The 13,628-nt window shown below is 36.2% G+C and overlaps 1 protein-coding gene across 1 annotated transcript; it reads right to left on the bottom strand.

Annotated features, from left to right (window-relative positions):
- Positions 1–203: 203 nt before the first annotated feature.
- LOC149237768 (uncharacterized) lies at positions 204–2,482 on the bottom strand. The gene is made up of 4 exons (XM_089366873.1): positions 2,305–2,482; positions 2,022–2,129; positions 1,760–1,864; positions 204–1,600 (listed from the first exon to the last, which is right to left on the bottom strand). Exons 1-4 carry the CDS (start codon positions 2,387–2,389, stop codon positions 1,362–1,364), a joined length of 537 nt encoding a protein of 178 aa, XP_089222999.1. The 5' UTR covers positions 2,390–2,482; the 3' UTR covers positions 204–1,361.
- Positions 2,483–13,628: the final 11,146 nt, after the last annotated feature.

The raw sequence follows: 13,628 nt of genomic DNA, 5'->3' as shown, positions 1-13,628 counted from the left end.
GAGTAAATTGACATCTGTGGGCTCACGGCTGAGCTTCAGGAAGAAGTTGCAACTTCCTGAGAGCATGCGAAAAGCCCCCCTGATTTTACAGTGTCGTCTGGACTGCATATTCTTGCAAGAATTACTCGTGCCTCATTCAGAGAAAATACCAGAAGGGCTTCGATGACTGCAAAGACTGCTTCGATCTTCAAGGCCGGGAGAAAACCAGGTGGGTAAATGGCGGTGGCTCAAATCAATGTTTGGATTTTTTCATCATCAAATTCATATAATTATGCTGTATTGTATCGAATTATTCTCATGGTTAGGCTTCAAATCAGATTGAAATGACGGGCTGCTCTGTAAACTAAGGAATATCTCTGAGAGCAAATTGATGTTAAGATGATATATTATGCTCAATTTGGTCTACATAGGATAATCAAAATAATCACAAATCATAAAGATGCACATAGATTGATATACCTGCAGGTTGTAGCAGATTCACAATGAAATGAAAGATATAGATAGATATATATATGTACTAGCTCTCTTAATTGGCTACTAAAAAGGATAGATACATGCTAACCAGTGTTTGTTATGAAGATGTGATATTATGCAGATAATCACGCGTTATACATTATTCATTCCGTCTCATAGTAAAAAGACAGAACAGGAAACAGATGCTCCAAGTTCTGAGATTGGATAAAGCTTTTTGCATCAAACCCTTCCCTTTGAATCTCATTTACAAGGTTGCTCGGCAATGGCTTCTCTTGCTGGTATAAGAGAAATAAGTGCCCCTGAACACCTCCTCCTGCCAGTGATGACGGGGATGATGTATATTCCACCATCTCTCGGCCCAAACGGTTGACAACATCTGGATTTAGATGACACAATAATCAAATCTGCTCAGAGAAATTATTGCACTCTTTGTGTTTTTGTATTACTTTACATGTATGGAGTAAAGGCTGCTTCCTAATTTGAAAAGGGGAAATGTAAATATCATAGTGTAAAAGCCTAAGCTAGACGATGAGTATAGTGTTACAGAAAAACTTACCAACGTCTGGTAAAGCTGATGGAAGCCTAACATCCTGCACCAGCCATTCCAAATACAGAGCTTCGTTCCTCTCAAAGTTTGCAATATCTACACTAACCAATAGCAGCAGGTAAATGTCCTCTGCAGTAACTATCCCATGTTTTCGTAAAAACAAACTAGGCTTTTTCACATGTTTGGGCTATGGGTAGTTTTCCAGCAAATGCCACTGCTCTTTCACCGAACTTTACCATCAAGTCTATAGGTTTTTCCTCAATTCTGGAATGAATGAAGAAAGTGGAAAAGGGCATATTAGTTGAGAAATGTAGATTCAAATAAAGCATGTCTACTGGCTTTACGCCCACATACGGATACACAGATCATGCCATAAAGGTATGTATAGATGATGATTAACAACATGAAAATTGGGATAAACTTGCATGTAGTATTTAAGCATCCTCTTGAACAAAAGCCAAAGAATGTTGTACCTGTCAAATAGCCTTGGGACAAGTTTCAAATTTTCAAGGCACCCTTGGACAGATGGGTAATCTCTCCTAGTGCCAGACACGGTGAGATCTTCGTTTTGAAGCTCAGCTGCAGTTGAGAAGAGCCAGTTCTATGTAGTTGTCAGTTGTTTATACTGAAAAGTGTCTTACAAATATCAGGCGGTGCACAGGAATGCGAGGCCTTTGTCATTAAAGGCTCATAATTAAAATGAATTGAGATTGCTATGTTGAAACTTGGTGATCTTACCAGGAGAAGGGGTAGTAAAACCCTGAGCGTTTATAATCCTGGAGCTGAGCCTCGATTCATCTGCAGCTGTTGGCTCCAGTTTACCAGGTCTGTCAATAGCTCTCTCTGCTCCATAAGTAAGCAGGGCAAAAGTGGGTTCAAAGGGGAACAAATCCTTAGATGCTAAATAGGGCTTTCGACAACTGATAGGAAAATCCCATCACTTCAAGATTAGGGCTAAACAGTTGCAACCAAATAGAGCAGGTTTGATGGTTTCACGTACCGTTAGGGGTTATACCCGCTTTTTCTGCATTCTCTTTCACAGCAGTACCTGGAGGAGGCATTGTGCCAATGAAGATGGCTTCCCTGGTATGTGGCACTTTATAAAGTCCTACATTAATTAAATCAATTTAACAAATAAACACTACATACACACTCCTCCACTGTTTTAAATCAAAACAAAGGGGAAACCAAAACAACATTGATCAAGACCATTGTCATGTCAGGGTGTCATGTATATCTGTATACTGTAGCATGATATACTATGGAGGCAGTAAGCTAATTACCTATAGATGGGTCTGAGATCGCAGGACCTGCATCTTCCCTAATGTCAGTAGCAACTCCCCGCCTGGGCTGCTGCTCATTTGCCATGATGATCCCAGTTTAATCTAAATATAGTTGCAGTGACGATCCCACTTTAATCTTGCTATGAATGTTATTTCCAGGCAAACTTGAAACCAATCTTTAATTTATACAGAGAACAACAAATGAAATCTGATCTCCAACCGTTTGTAAGCTTCACCGTTTGTAAGCTTCAAGTGTGGTGTCAACCCTGAAATGAGTATATGAAAAGACAATAAGAACGTGGAGGCCATGCAAACATTGATGTGTTTGAATTGTCACCAATAATGCCACATTGCATCTTTAATTTATACACACAACCATAGATGATGAAACTGTTTGTAAGTTCAGTGTGGTGTCAAGACTCAAATGACTATATGGAAGGACACGAAGAACGTGGAGGCCATGAAACATTCATGTGTTTGAAATGTCATCAGTACTGCCACAATGCATATTTTGACTTTGGCTTTGAAATGTCATTTTGGCTACCCAAATATTTATGACACGTCTTCATTAATTTATTGGTAATTTTTTAAAATTTAATATGTATTATTTAATAATCTAATTAGATTGGTGAGTTAAAGTTAAAAAAAAATAAAATGAGATATTCCTTAGTTTACAGAGCAGCCCGTCATTTCAATCTGATCTGAAGCCTAACCATGAGAATAATTCGATACAATACAGCATAATTATATGAATTTGATGATGAAAAAATCCAACATTGATTTATGCAATGTCCACACAGCTGCTGGAATTACTCGTGCCTCATTCAGAGAAAATACCAGAAGGGCTTCGATGACTGCAAAGACTGCTTCGATCTTCAAGGCCGGGAGAAAACCAGGTGGGTAAATGGCGGTGGCTCCATGGATTACTCTGTCGACGAGGTATTGAATCTGAAGAAGAAGACAATTCGAATTGGGTTGGACATCGGAGGAGGAACAGGAACTTTCGCCGTGAGAATGAGGGAGCGGAATGTAACAATTATTACGACTTCTATGAACTTGAACGGGCCCTTCAACAGTTTCATTGCCTCCAGAGGGGTTATTCTCATGTATATCACTATAACACAGACGCTGCCATTCTTTGAAAATACTTTGGACATTGTTCATTCTATGCATGTCTTGAGCAATTGGATTCCCACACAGCTGCTGGAATTTGTACTCTATGATTAGGTGAGGGTTCTGAGAAGAAACTGCAGAAACATGTGAGAGATCTGAAATTGATACACTTTTGATTTTGTTTATCAGGAAACTTTTCAAAGATGCTCAGAAGGTAAAGTTTAGCTTGGTGGCTTTTACAGTACTTCTATTTGAGAAATTTTTAATTTTCAATCATGGGAATATATATGATGCCCTTGCCTGTTTTTAAGATATTTGCCACTTTCAGTGTATGGTTCATGTATCTGGGTTTGATTTAGGGCTCCAAGATTTTCATATTCATATTAATATATAAAACAGATCTGCAATTTGAATTTCTGGATTTTCTACCGTGCCATGGTTTTCATTGATTTTTGAAAAAATGTGGATGGTTCGTCTGTAATGGTCAAGGGCTGAAATTCAATGGCCATGTTCAGTAGGTGCCGTGCTCTGCAAATTGTCCCAGACTCAGTTGGGAATCTGGTGGGCCTTTGAAGTCTTGTCCTGGGCGATTGCCGCGCTCTACGGACGCTGCCAGACTCAGTTGGGAAGCTGACGGTTCTCCAAAGTCTTGACCTAGAAGGGTGCCGTGCTCTGCAAATGCTCCCAGACTCAGTTGGGGATTTAAAGGGCTTCCAAATTCTTCAGCTGCGCCGGTGTTCCAATTTACAGGTGCTGCCCAAAGTTGAGCACTTGAGATCGTTGGTGAAGCTTGATGTGTCTGGATGTCCCAAACTACAATGTAGTGTGGGAGTATTCGAGCAGCTGCGCCAACGACTGGGAGAAGGTTTCAGTGAAGAAAACTTGGGAGAAAGCTTCAGTGAAGAAAGCGAGTAGTAAATATAACAACATTTAATAATCACAATCGTGGTCCAGTGGCCACAGTGTTCACTGCTCGCCGAATACAACCTTCACAGATTTGTAATCTTAACCAAAATGAACAAGGCGGATAGCTGCGAGGCAGTTAGTCCCTGTCTCTGTAGATAATTAAAATATCTTGCTTAATGCGACAAGATTTATGTGTAATGTAATTTTACTGAACAAATAAGTGCATATTTCTGATTTCTGATTTGTCAAAATTTGAAATCACATGGAAAATTTTAGGGTGACGCGTTTCGAACCTTTATCAAGGTTTATCACCATCATATAATAAATCTTTATCAAGGTTTATCACCATCATATAATAAATCTCCACCATGTCTTATAATGAACCTCGATAGAGATTTGAAACTTATCGACCCTAAAATTTCTATATGATTTTTTCAGAAAATCTTGGCTTAAGTTCATACTTCTCCATTGATCCGTTCTCATTTTTGGTCTAAACATATTATTTGATATTTTTGATCTAAACATATTATTTGATGAATACAGTAATGGCTTTGCTTCTTTGACGAATGCAGTGATGGATGTGCTTCTGCCTCTCAGAGAACCGTCCATACATGCAACAGTCACAGATCCGTTGTAGTCTAGCTAGATAGGATATATATTTTTTTCAATATGTAACCTTGCGTGAGATCTTCTGGGTTAACTATTTGTATAGTCTTCTCGATCTCCCATCAAATCTGTAGGGACTACCCTTGCTTACAATCCAACACCATTATGAATCAGTTTGTAATACATATACCAAGAAATTAATTATTATCACGATTCAGTAAAGGATATACTTTTAACTCTTTGCAAATTGACAAACTGACAGGTTTTCAATGTACTTCACATTTGCCATAGACAAGCTGTTAATTTACAAAAAGCACGTGCACCGTCAAATTAAGCTGAACAAATTACATAAGACCATGTTGCTTCATACAAGGATGTCTCTAATTTTATTTTTCAGTATGGAAAAAGCGATATATTCATCAAAAAGAAATTTTACAAACACGTGATATGAGATCAACATATAGATGTAATAAAATACATCAAATATCATCTTTCTGTTCCAGTCAAAACTATTTTGGCAAATCCAGAAGTATACACTATCATAAAACTATTCTGGCAAATCCAGAAGTATAGACTATCATAACCAGTATTGTGCAGGCATAATGAAGACAAGTGAATCAGCAAACCTTCAGCTGCTAGACAAAAATAGGATCACATGGAGGGCTGCCACTAAACCTTCTCAACAAAATCACATCAACTGCTAGATAATGGCATTATCGAGGGCTTTTACTATTCTTCAAAAATCATTTTCAGATTGATGTCTAAAGGGACCATCCCTTCTCATAACTACATCCTCTATTTTTATTGGCTTCAGGGCACCTCTTATGAAGGTTTCAAAGACATGAATATATATTCCTTATTGATTTTCAAGTTGGCTTGAATGGAACAGGCTTTTAACACTTATATATATATATGTGTGTGTGTGTGCTTGTAACAATGATAAGGACTTGGCCTCTTCTTCAATACACAAAATAGGGTTCCTTGATTTTACTAATATAGATGACATAGGATGCCCACTGATTGTCTTTTCAAGGCTTGCAAATATATGCATACAAAATCTCGACTTCCTTAAATTATGAAGGGCCTTAGAACTTTCCTTTAAAAGATTCTCCGCTTCCTTACAAATATGTGGAATGAGAAGTCCACCACCTTTCTTCTCTTATAGACCGGAGATCAAGATATCACAGCCCCAATGACCTATACTGGTCGGCCAAATTCATAGAGCATGATAGTATATAGCAGTGCTTTATGTGACATAGGCTTCTTGGCCTTATTACAAGCACAAGGAACAAGTAGGCATCTTCTTAGATAAAACAATCGACATTAACAAAACTTTTTCTCTTCAATAAATTAGAGAACTAAGAGGCATGAATAGGTCGGATTCACTGTCTGAATTGAAAAGCGAGAGAGAATATAAGACAGAGTTCACTGAGCCATAACATTTCTGCCTCCATACCACAAGATCGAGAACAGAGTAATCCTTTCTCCAAGGTTGGCTTCATGAAATGACCTTTGGCATATTCTTTTGTTCTTGCACTTTTATTGGCCTCTTAGGAGAATAAAGTTCTTTTCAAAAGACTTATTCAAAAGCATACCTATGCCCAGAATGTAAAAGAGAGATAGCTCCATTGCATAGCAGACCTTTATTGTTTCTTGTGCTTAGAACAATAGGAACACTTGGCTCCTTCTTAATGGTTCAGAGAACTAGGCCAACAACTCGATTCTTCATTGCTCCATAGGGCTCTCTTTAATTCATTGATCAAATCCAAATAAATATATGTATCCCTAGAGTCACTTATTTGATCCTCAAAAAATTTGCTTGTTGGACATCTTTATTTACAAGACTTGAATTTATGTGAGCACAGGTGACTGGATGGAAGGACTGCTAGCTTTAGAATACTGATGCAGAGGTGCCAAAGGGATCATATCTTCAAACATACTGTTGACTGCTTTATCCAATGAGAAGATTGGACTTAGATCAACAAATTCTTATAACAAAACGCTTCATTGACTTCTTATCATGACACGTGGTTTAGCTGCTGAAGGAGGACTTTCCTATTGTAAGAACAATGAAATATTACCTCCACAAATAGCATATAAAAAGTACCTAAAAAAATTAAATTACTGCATTAAATGGGTAATATGCATTAAATTACCCAATCCAGAGTAATAATCCATCAAAGTCGCAGTCAAACAGTTGGGAAAAGTGCCTGGTCAATGCTGCTCTGTGTACTGGAAAAGTCAACCGCATAAAATCACAGGAAATCTGTCCTTCAAAAATTTGCACGTATGGGAGAGAGATAGTTTCTCAAAGAAAGTCGAATCCATCATGAGAGGAAAGAGAGAATCATGTGTGATGATGCCAAAATGGAGTGAACTCATCTTATATTTATACAATTCAATGTGTGTCAAAGGTGATGTCTTTTGGGCTTCATGAGCCTACATGACTGTGGGGTTGACCTTGACCAAAACCAACATTGTGGGCTTGACTTCAAATATACATTTCTGTCTGTCAGAATCCATCGTGCTTTAGGTCGAAATTGGTCCTCTCGAGAAGAGGAATCCAATGCCATCATCATCTCATACAAAGGAGCCGTCCATAGTGGAATTTGACCTTAGTTGACCATTTTTAACAATTGCCTATACCAAACATCTAGTTAGAAGACTAATTTTACTCTCAATAAACATTGGACAAAAACTTCTCTCGATCCATTTTGAATCTGGTAGTATCAAACAAAATTTTCATTCCATAGATGAAACAACTTTTGTATTGCACAAGAGTTCAGCTTTTTTGTGGAGAGGTATGTTCATGACACCTCACTTACAAACTGGTTTGTTGTAAAGTTCATCTTAACAATGATTGATTCACTCAAACGAAATAAAGTGGGCAATAGATCCACATACACATCCTACACACATGGACACATACATAAATATTGTGGGAAGGACAGGAAGATGTGCTGACCTGACTTGAAAAAGAAATTGTTTCAAACCAATGTTGTTAGACTTGGACTCATCTAAGACTCGGCTGGGCTGTGACTCAGGAAGACTCAACAGAATCTTTTAGGCTTGGTAAAGAGAAAAAAAAATACTCAGAATATGTGCTGGCAAGTTTCAGAGGAGTCTGTCAAGTGGGGATTATGACCGAAGAGTGTCTACAAGTTACTCTTTTCAGCGGCGACTCAGTGGACTTGGCAAGATTCAGGAGTCCGAAAAGAGTCTGACAACATTGTTTTGAACAAGCATTAGTCACAGTCGAAAAGAAAATGAACAGAGAAAAATCAACACTCTTAATAGAAAGGGTACATGTGTAGAGTTCTATTTAAGAGTTCAAGGCTAGACTCCAGTATAAAAGCAAATTTTGTTTGCTGCTTGAAACTGTAAAGTAGACAAGCAACAAGCTAAGTATTTTATTTCGCTGAACTTGAAATGCTTTGAAAATTCTCAAACGTTAAAATCAATCAAATTCTTGCCATTTATCTTGGACCTAATTTCATACATAAGCATGTTAGGAAACCACACTCCTCTATAAAAATATACAAGTTGTAAGACGATTATATAAACAATCATAGATTGAAACAATTTCGAGCAAATGAAATGTTATTTCAATATATTGGCCCTGTTCAAGTTTTGAATGATTTAGAAATTAGCAGATATGTTAGATAGTGGAGGCAGGAAATTTGCACTTCTTTTCTGTCAAACCTGGTAGCTAATAAAAGATGAGAAACAACTTAATCACACACTTGTTGGTAAAGGCCTGATACTAAGAAGGCAGGTAGAAGTGGATGATTAAGATTGTTTATAGGTTTAGCCAACAGTTTTATTAGTAACATGCTTAGTTTGAACTTTTGGTGATATTGTTTCATCACATAGGCTGACTACGGTTTGGTGAATTGTTACTGGAAATATACTTAAATCAAGATAAAATATAGGTGGTAATACCTAGTTGAATGGAGAGTCCCAGTATACTGGCCCTTTTGAGGATTATTACTAAGTACATTTTTTTTTTGTTTTTGTTGGTTGGTTGTTGTTGTAATTGGTAAATTGTATAGGTGATATTCATTCGCATGCTTATTGAAATAGCTGGCTCTTGAATAGGGCAATCATGCAGTTGAGTATGTCAGAGGGGTTTGTAGAACGCATTATCTAATGAACTCTTATGTAGAGGCAAAAAGTCTCACTCATAGCCTACTCAGGGCTTCAGATGGGAATTTCTTTTATAGACTGATCAACTTACTAGAACTACTACTGCACTTTCTTCATCAACAGAAGCCACTTGAAAATGCTTGAAAATAAACTCTCTATAAGGGCTATTGCCAATAAAAATATTTGTAGTGGAGGGGGTTTCTACATGTTGACCAACCATGTAAATTGGATCTTATAAATTATAATTCTTGTTTTCTAGCCTTCTCTTTTTGTAGATATCAATTGTGTAGTTGATGGCATACCTTTTATAAATAAATTTCCATAGCTATTACGGTTCAATTAAGAGCCAATCTCTTGCAGAGTTCAGAGTCGAATTCATCTGTAACTGCCTTTGATTTAGGGAGTGATCTAGAAAAAACTTCAATGCCTAACAAGACTATGATAATCACAACCATAAATGCAGCTTTGGCAGAAGAAAACAGTGTACTACATTTGTACATGTAGCGCCTTCGAATAGTTATTGAATCATGTTCTCCTCGTTGCAGTGGACCAGGGATCATTTAATCGTTGCCAACATATTCATCACATTGTTATATTTTGCTGAAAGAAATATCTGATTTCAATGAATCTGCCTCTGCATACCAAGACTGGCGTGAATTGTAAAATTCAATGAATCTGCCTCTGCGTGCCACTAGAAGTTGTTGGATGAAAATATCTGTTTTAAAGGCAAGAAATGGAATGGTTTTTTTGTTATCTGGATTACCAAAAGAAATGGCTTAGTTAAGATAGCTTATAAATGGAGGCATAAGCTCTGAGGCTCTCATGGTGTCATTTCAATATATTGGCCCTGTTCAAGTTTTGAATGATTCAAAAATTAGCAGATCTGTTAGATAATGGAGGTAGGAAATTTGTAATTCTTTTCTGTCAAACGTGGTAGCTGATAAAAGATGAGAAACAACTTAATCACACACATGTTGTTAAAAGCCTAATACTAAGAAGGCTGGTAGAAGTGGATGATTAAGATTGTTTATAGGTTTATCCAACAGTTTTATTGGTAACATACGTAGTTTGAACTTTTGGTGATATTGTTTCATCACATAGGCTGACTACAGTTTGGTGAATTGTTACTAAAAATATACTTAAATCAAGATAAAATATAGGTGGTAATACCTAGTTGAATGGAGAGTCCTAGTATATTGGCCCTTTTGAGGATTATTACTTGACCAGTTTGTTGCCTTAGTCTGCTGAGTACATTTTTTTTTGTTGGTTGGTTGTTGTTGTAATTGGTAAATTGTATAGGTGATTTTCATTGCTTATTGGAATAATTGGCTTCTTGAATAGGGCAGTCATGCAGTTGAGTATGTGAGAGGGGTTTGTAGAACACATTATCTAATGAACTCTTATGTAGAGGCAAAAAGTCTCACTCATAGCCTACTCAGGGCTTCAGATGGGAATTTCTTGTATAGAATGATCAACTTACTAGAACTACTGCTGCACTTTCTTCATCCACAGAAGCCACTTGAAAATGCTTGAAAATAAACTCTCTGTAACGGCCATTGTCAACAAAAATATTTGCAGTGGAGGCCCTCAGCCCAACAACCATTTTAGCCAGCCTTGGAAGGCAAATAGTTGAGTTCAAACATGATGAAAATTTAATTCCTTGTATACAAAAGCATGTATTGGGTGTTGATAATGGCTAGAAATATGAACTAAAGATGTATATACCTCCTTCTGTACAAAAATGAACAGAAGAGGCAAAGGTATAGGGTTCACCTCGAATTTTCTTGCAAGTTCAATCCACTGTAGGATGTGAAAGGAAGTGTCATAGTGCTAAGAGCGAAAAAGAGGGGAAGGAAGAAACTAATAATTTCAGAAATTTTAGCTTTCTATCCGTACCTTGATTTGTTCTAATAAAATTAATATTAAATGTTTGATGGCATCCAGGGAGCTATCTGGTAATGATAATAATAATATTATTAGTATTATAATAATAATAACAACAATGGAAAGGTGGGGAAGGAAGAAACTAATAATTTCATAAATTTGGACCTTTTATCCTAGCTTTATTTGTTCTTTAGATCCAACTAATATTTTGTAGATCCAACTTATGGTGAACCAGCAGCTTGAAAGCCAATTGCAAGTCATTCAGCCAACAACGATCTATAAGCATGCCATAGTATTATGTCTCTGCATATTCACAATAGTGATTCCACTGTCATATTATTATTCCCCACTTGGACAGAGCGATGACACAAGGGGTTTCTACATGTTGATCAACCATGTAAATTGTATCTTATAAATTAAAATTCTTGTTTTCTAGCCTTCTATTTCTGTAGATATCAATTGTGTAGTTGATGGCTTACTTTTTATAAATTCTTCCACAACCTATTATTATTTACAAAATATTCATTTTCAAAATACACATAACTAACTATTGCAATTGTAACTCATTATCATCCACCCTTGCTTTCAACAATGTCCATTCACATGTCCATATTCTTCCCCACTCTATACATGCCTCTATTCTTCCCCTTTATGATGTTCTTCCCCACTCTATGCCTTACGGCATTTCCTTTGCAACATAAGGTGCAAATGCTAGTTAATATTAATGGAAGGTAGTTAAATTTGACCATCAAAATTTAACATAGTAATAAATTTATTGTAAAAATTATGTGTGTGATCCATTAAAATAATTAATACAAAATATAATTATTTACATTAATGATTTAATAAATTCAAATACAGTGAAGAGACCCATTAAACACTTCAATAATAATTATAGTAAATAAAATATATGAAAATGTCCATCTCAATTTATAATTTAAATTCAAAATTTATAAATAAATAAATAATTAACCAATACAATTTATAAAAGGATTAATAATTAAAGGTTATGACATCTATTATTAATATTATGAAATAAGTTTTGTTAGGATGGTTTAATTATTAACTATAACTAATTATAATTATAATTATTTATTTTATATTTTATTTTATTATTTTTATTTTTATCCAATTACATATAAGTATGTTTTAAATAAATAGCAATCAAGTCATACCCATGTTTTTTTAAGATTAGTTTGTTGGAACTGCAGAGGTTACCCATGGAGACGAGGCCCTAGGTTAGGGCCTATTGTGGAAAATAGAGACATAATTTGCCTCATAGAAACACATGAGCATGAAGGGTGCAAGACAACTTTGTTTGAAGGATACTGGAAGATGGCAGTGTGGAACAAGGTAGCAAGGAATGGCAAAGGACACAAGGGTATCATGGTATTAGTGAGGGAAAAATAAAGTCGTCTCATTCAGTTAGAAAAAGAAGACTCAAATAAACAATTCATGTTGTTTAAAATATCAGGAAATGGAAATCACATTAGAATTGTAGCATGTTATTTTGCGCCACAAGTTTTGAAAATATACAAACCTAAGGGCTTGACCACAGAGATCCCTTTGAAACATTAAAATAAGATATTTCAACATATTCTCAATTAGGTGAAGTCCTTATAGTGGGTGATTTCGATTCTAAGATTGCAAGTGAGAAAGTTATCATTCTTTGTTGTAAAGAAGATTGCGACCCTATTTGGCTTACAAAAGAGAGTAATCATCATGGGGAAAGAATTTCAGAGGACAAGGGTTACAATCTCTTTGGTGAAAAATTGCTTACTCTATGTGGGGACTTCGATTTAGTCATTTGTAATGGCTTGACCATATAGACAAGTAATTTCACTTGCAATACTTACAATGGAGCAAGTGTAGTAGATTATGTAATTTTCTCGCATGGTTTGTGTGAGAAAATGGAGGAATTTTTTATTGGAGATCAGCTTTGGGACTTAAAATCAGATCACAAGACAATTTATTTAAGTTTCTCTTGGACTGGAAAGAAGCAATTAGAGTCAAAAACTCAGTGTGTTCAACAAAATCTCCCAAAGGGCAGAATTCTTTTGACTCTAGAAAATTGTAATACCTTCAAAATGATGCTAGAGAGGCTCTTTGAGAAGGAGAAAATCCCAATTCACGACCTTCATAGTCATGAATTAACACATTTAATTCAAAGCGCACTTGCAGAGTGAAAAAGAGCAAAAATTAAGAAGTCTGAAACAAATTGCTTTCTGATTAATGCTTGGTTTGGCGAGGAATTCAAAAAGGCAAGGAGAATGTGGAAAGAGTCAAATAAGGATAACATAAATCTGAAAGCTTACAAGAAGATATTAAGAAAGAAAAAGGTTGATCTCATGGTTTCGAGGGAAGAACTAATCTTCATTGGGAAAAATAATCCCAAATTATTTTGGAAGCAACTCCAACTGAGAAAGCTGCAAACTGGAAATAGTGTTACATCTTCTAAATGGTTTGACTATGAAAGACAACTCTATGAGAAGGAACCCAAGGTTGACCCTCCCCCCTTGGTCAACATTGATACTGAAATCTTCACGGTGCAAGAGGTAGAGATGGGTATCAAGAAGTTGGATGTTGGAAAAGAAAAATACTTAGATGAATGCCAAGTAGAGTATCTAAAGTGGGGCTCAAAGATTCTTGCACCTCACATTACAAAAAAA

The sequence above is a fragment of the Pinus tabuliformis genome, chromosome 8 (assembly GCF_031772625.1).
Source record: "Pinus tabuliformis cultivar Carrire ecotype Pingquan chromosome 8, CPIR1, whole genome shotgun sequence".
In the NCBI taxonomy this organism is placed as follows: Eukaryota; Viridiplantae; Streptophyta; class Pinopsida; order Pinales; family Pinaceae; genus Pinus; species Pinus tabuliformis.
Note: the sequence above shows the minus strand (reverse complement) of the source record. Positions and strands in the feature narration are given on the sequence as shown.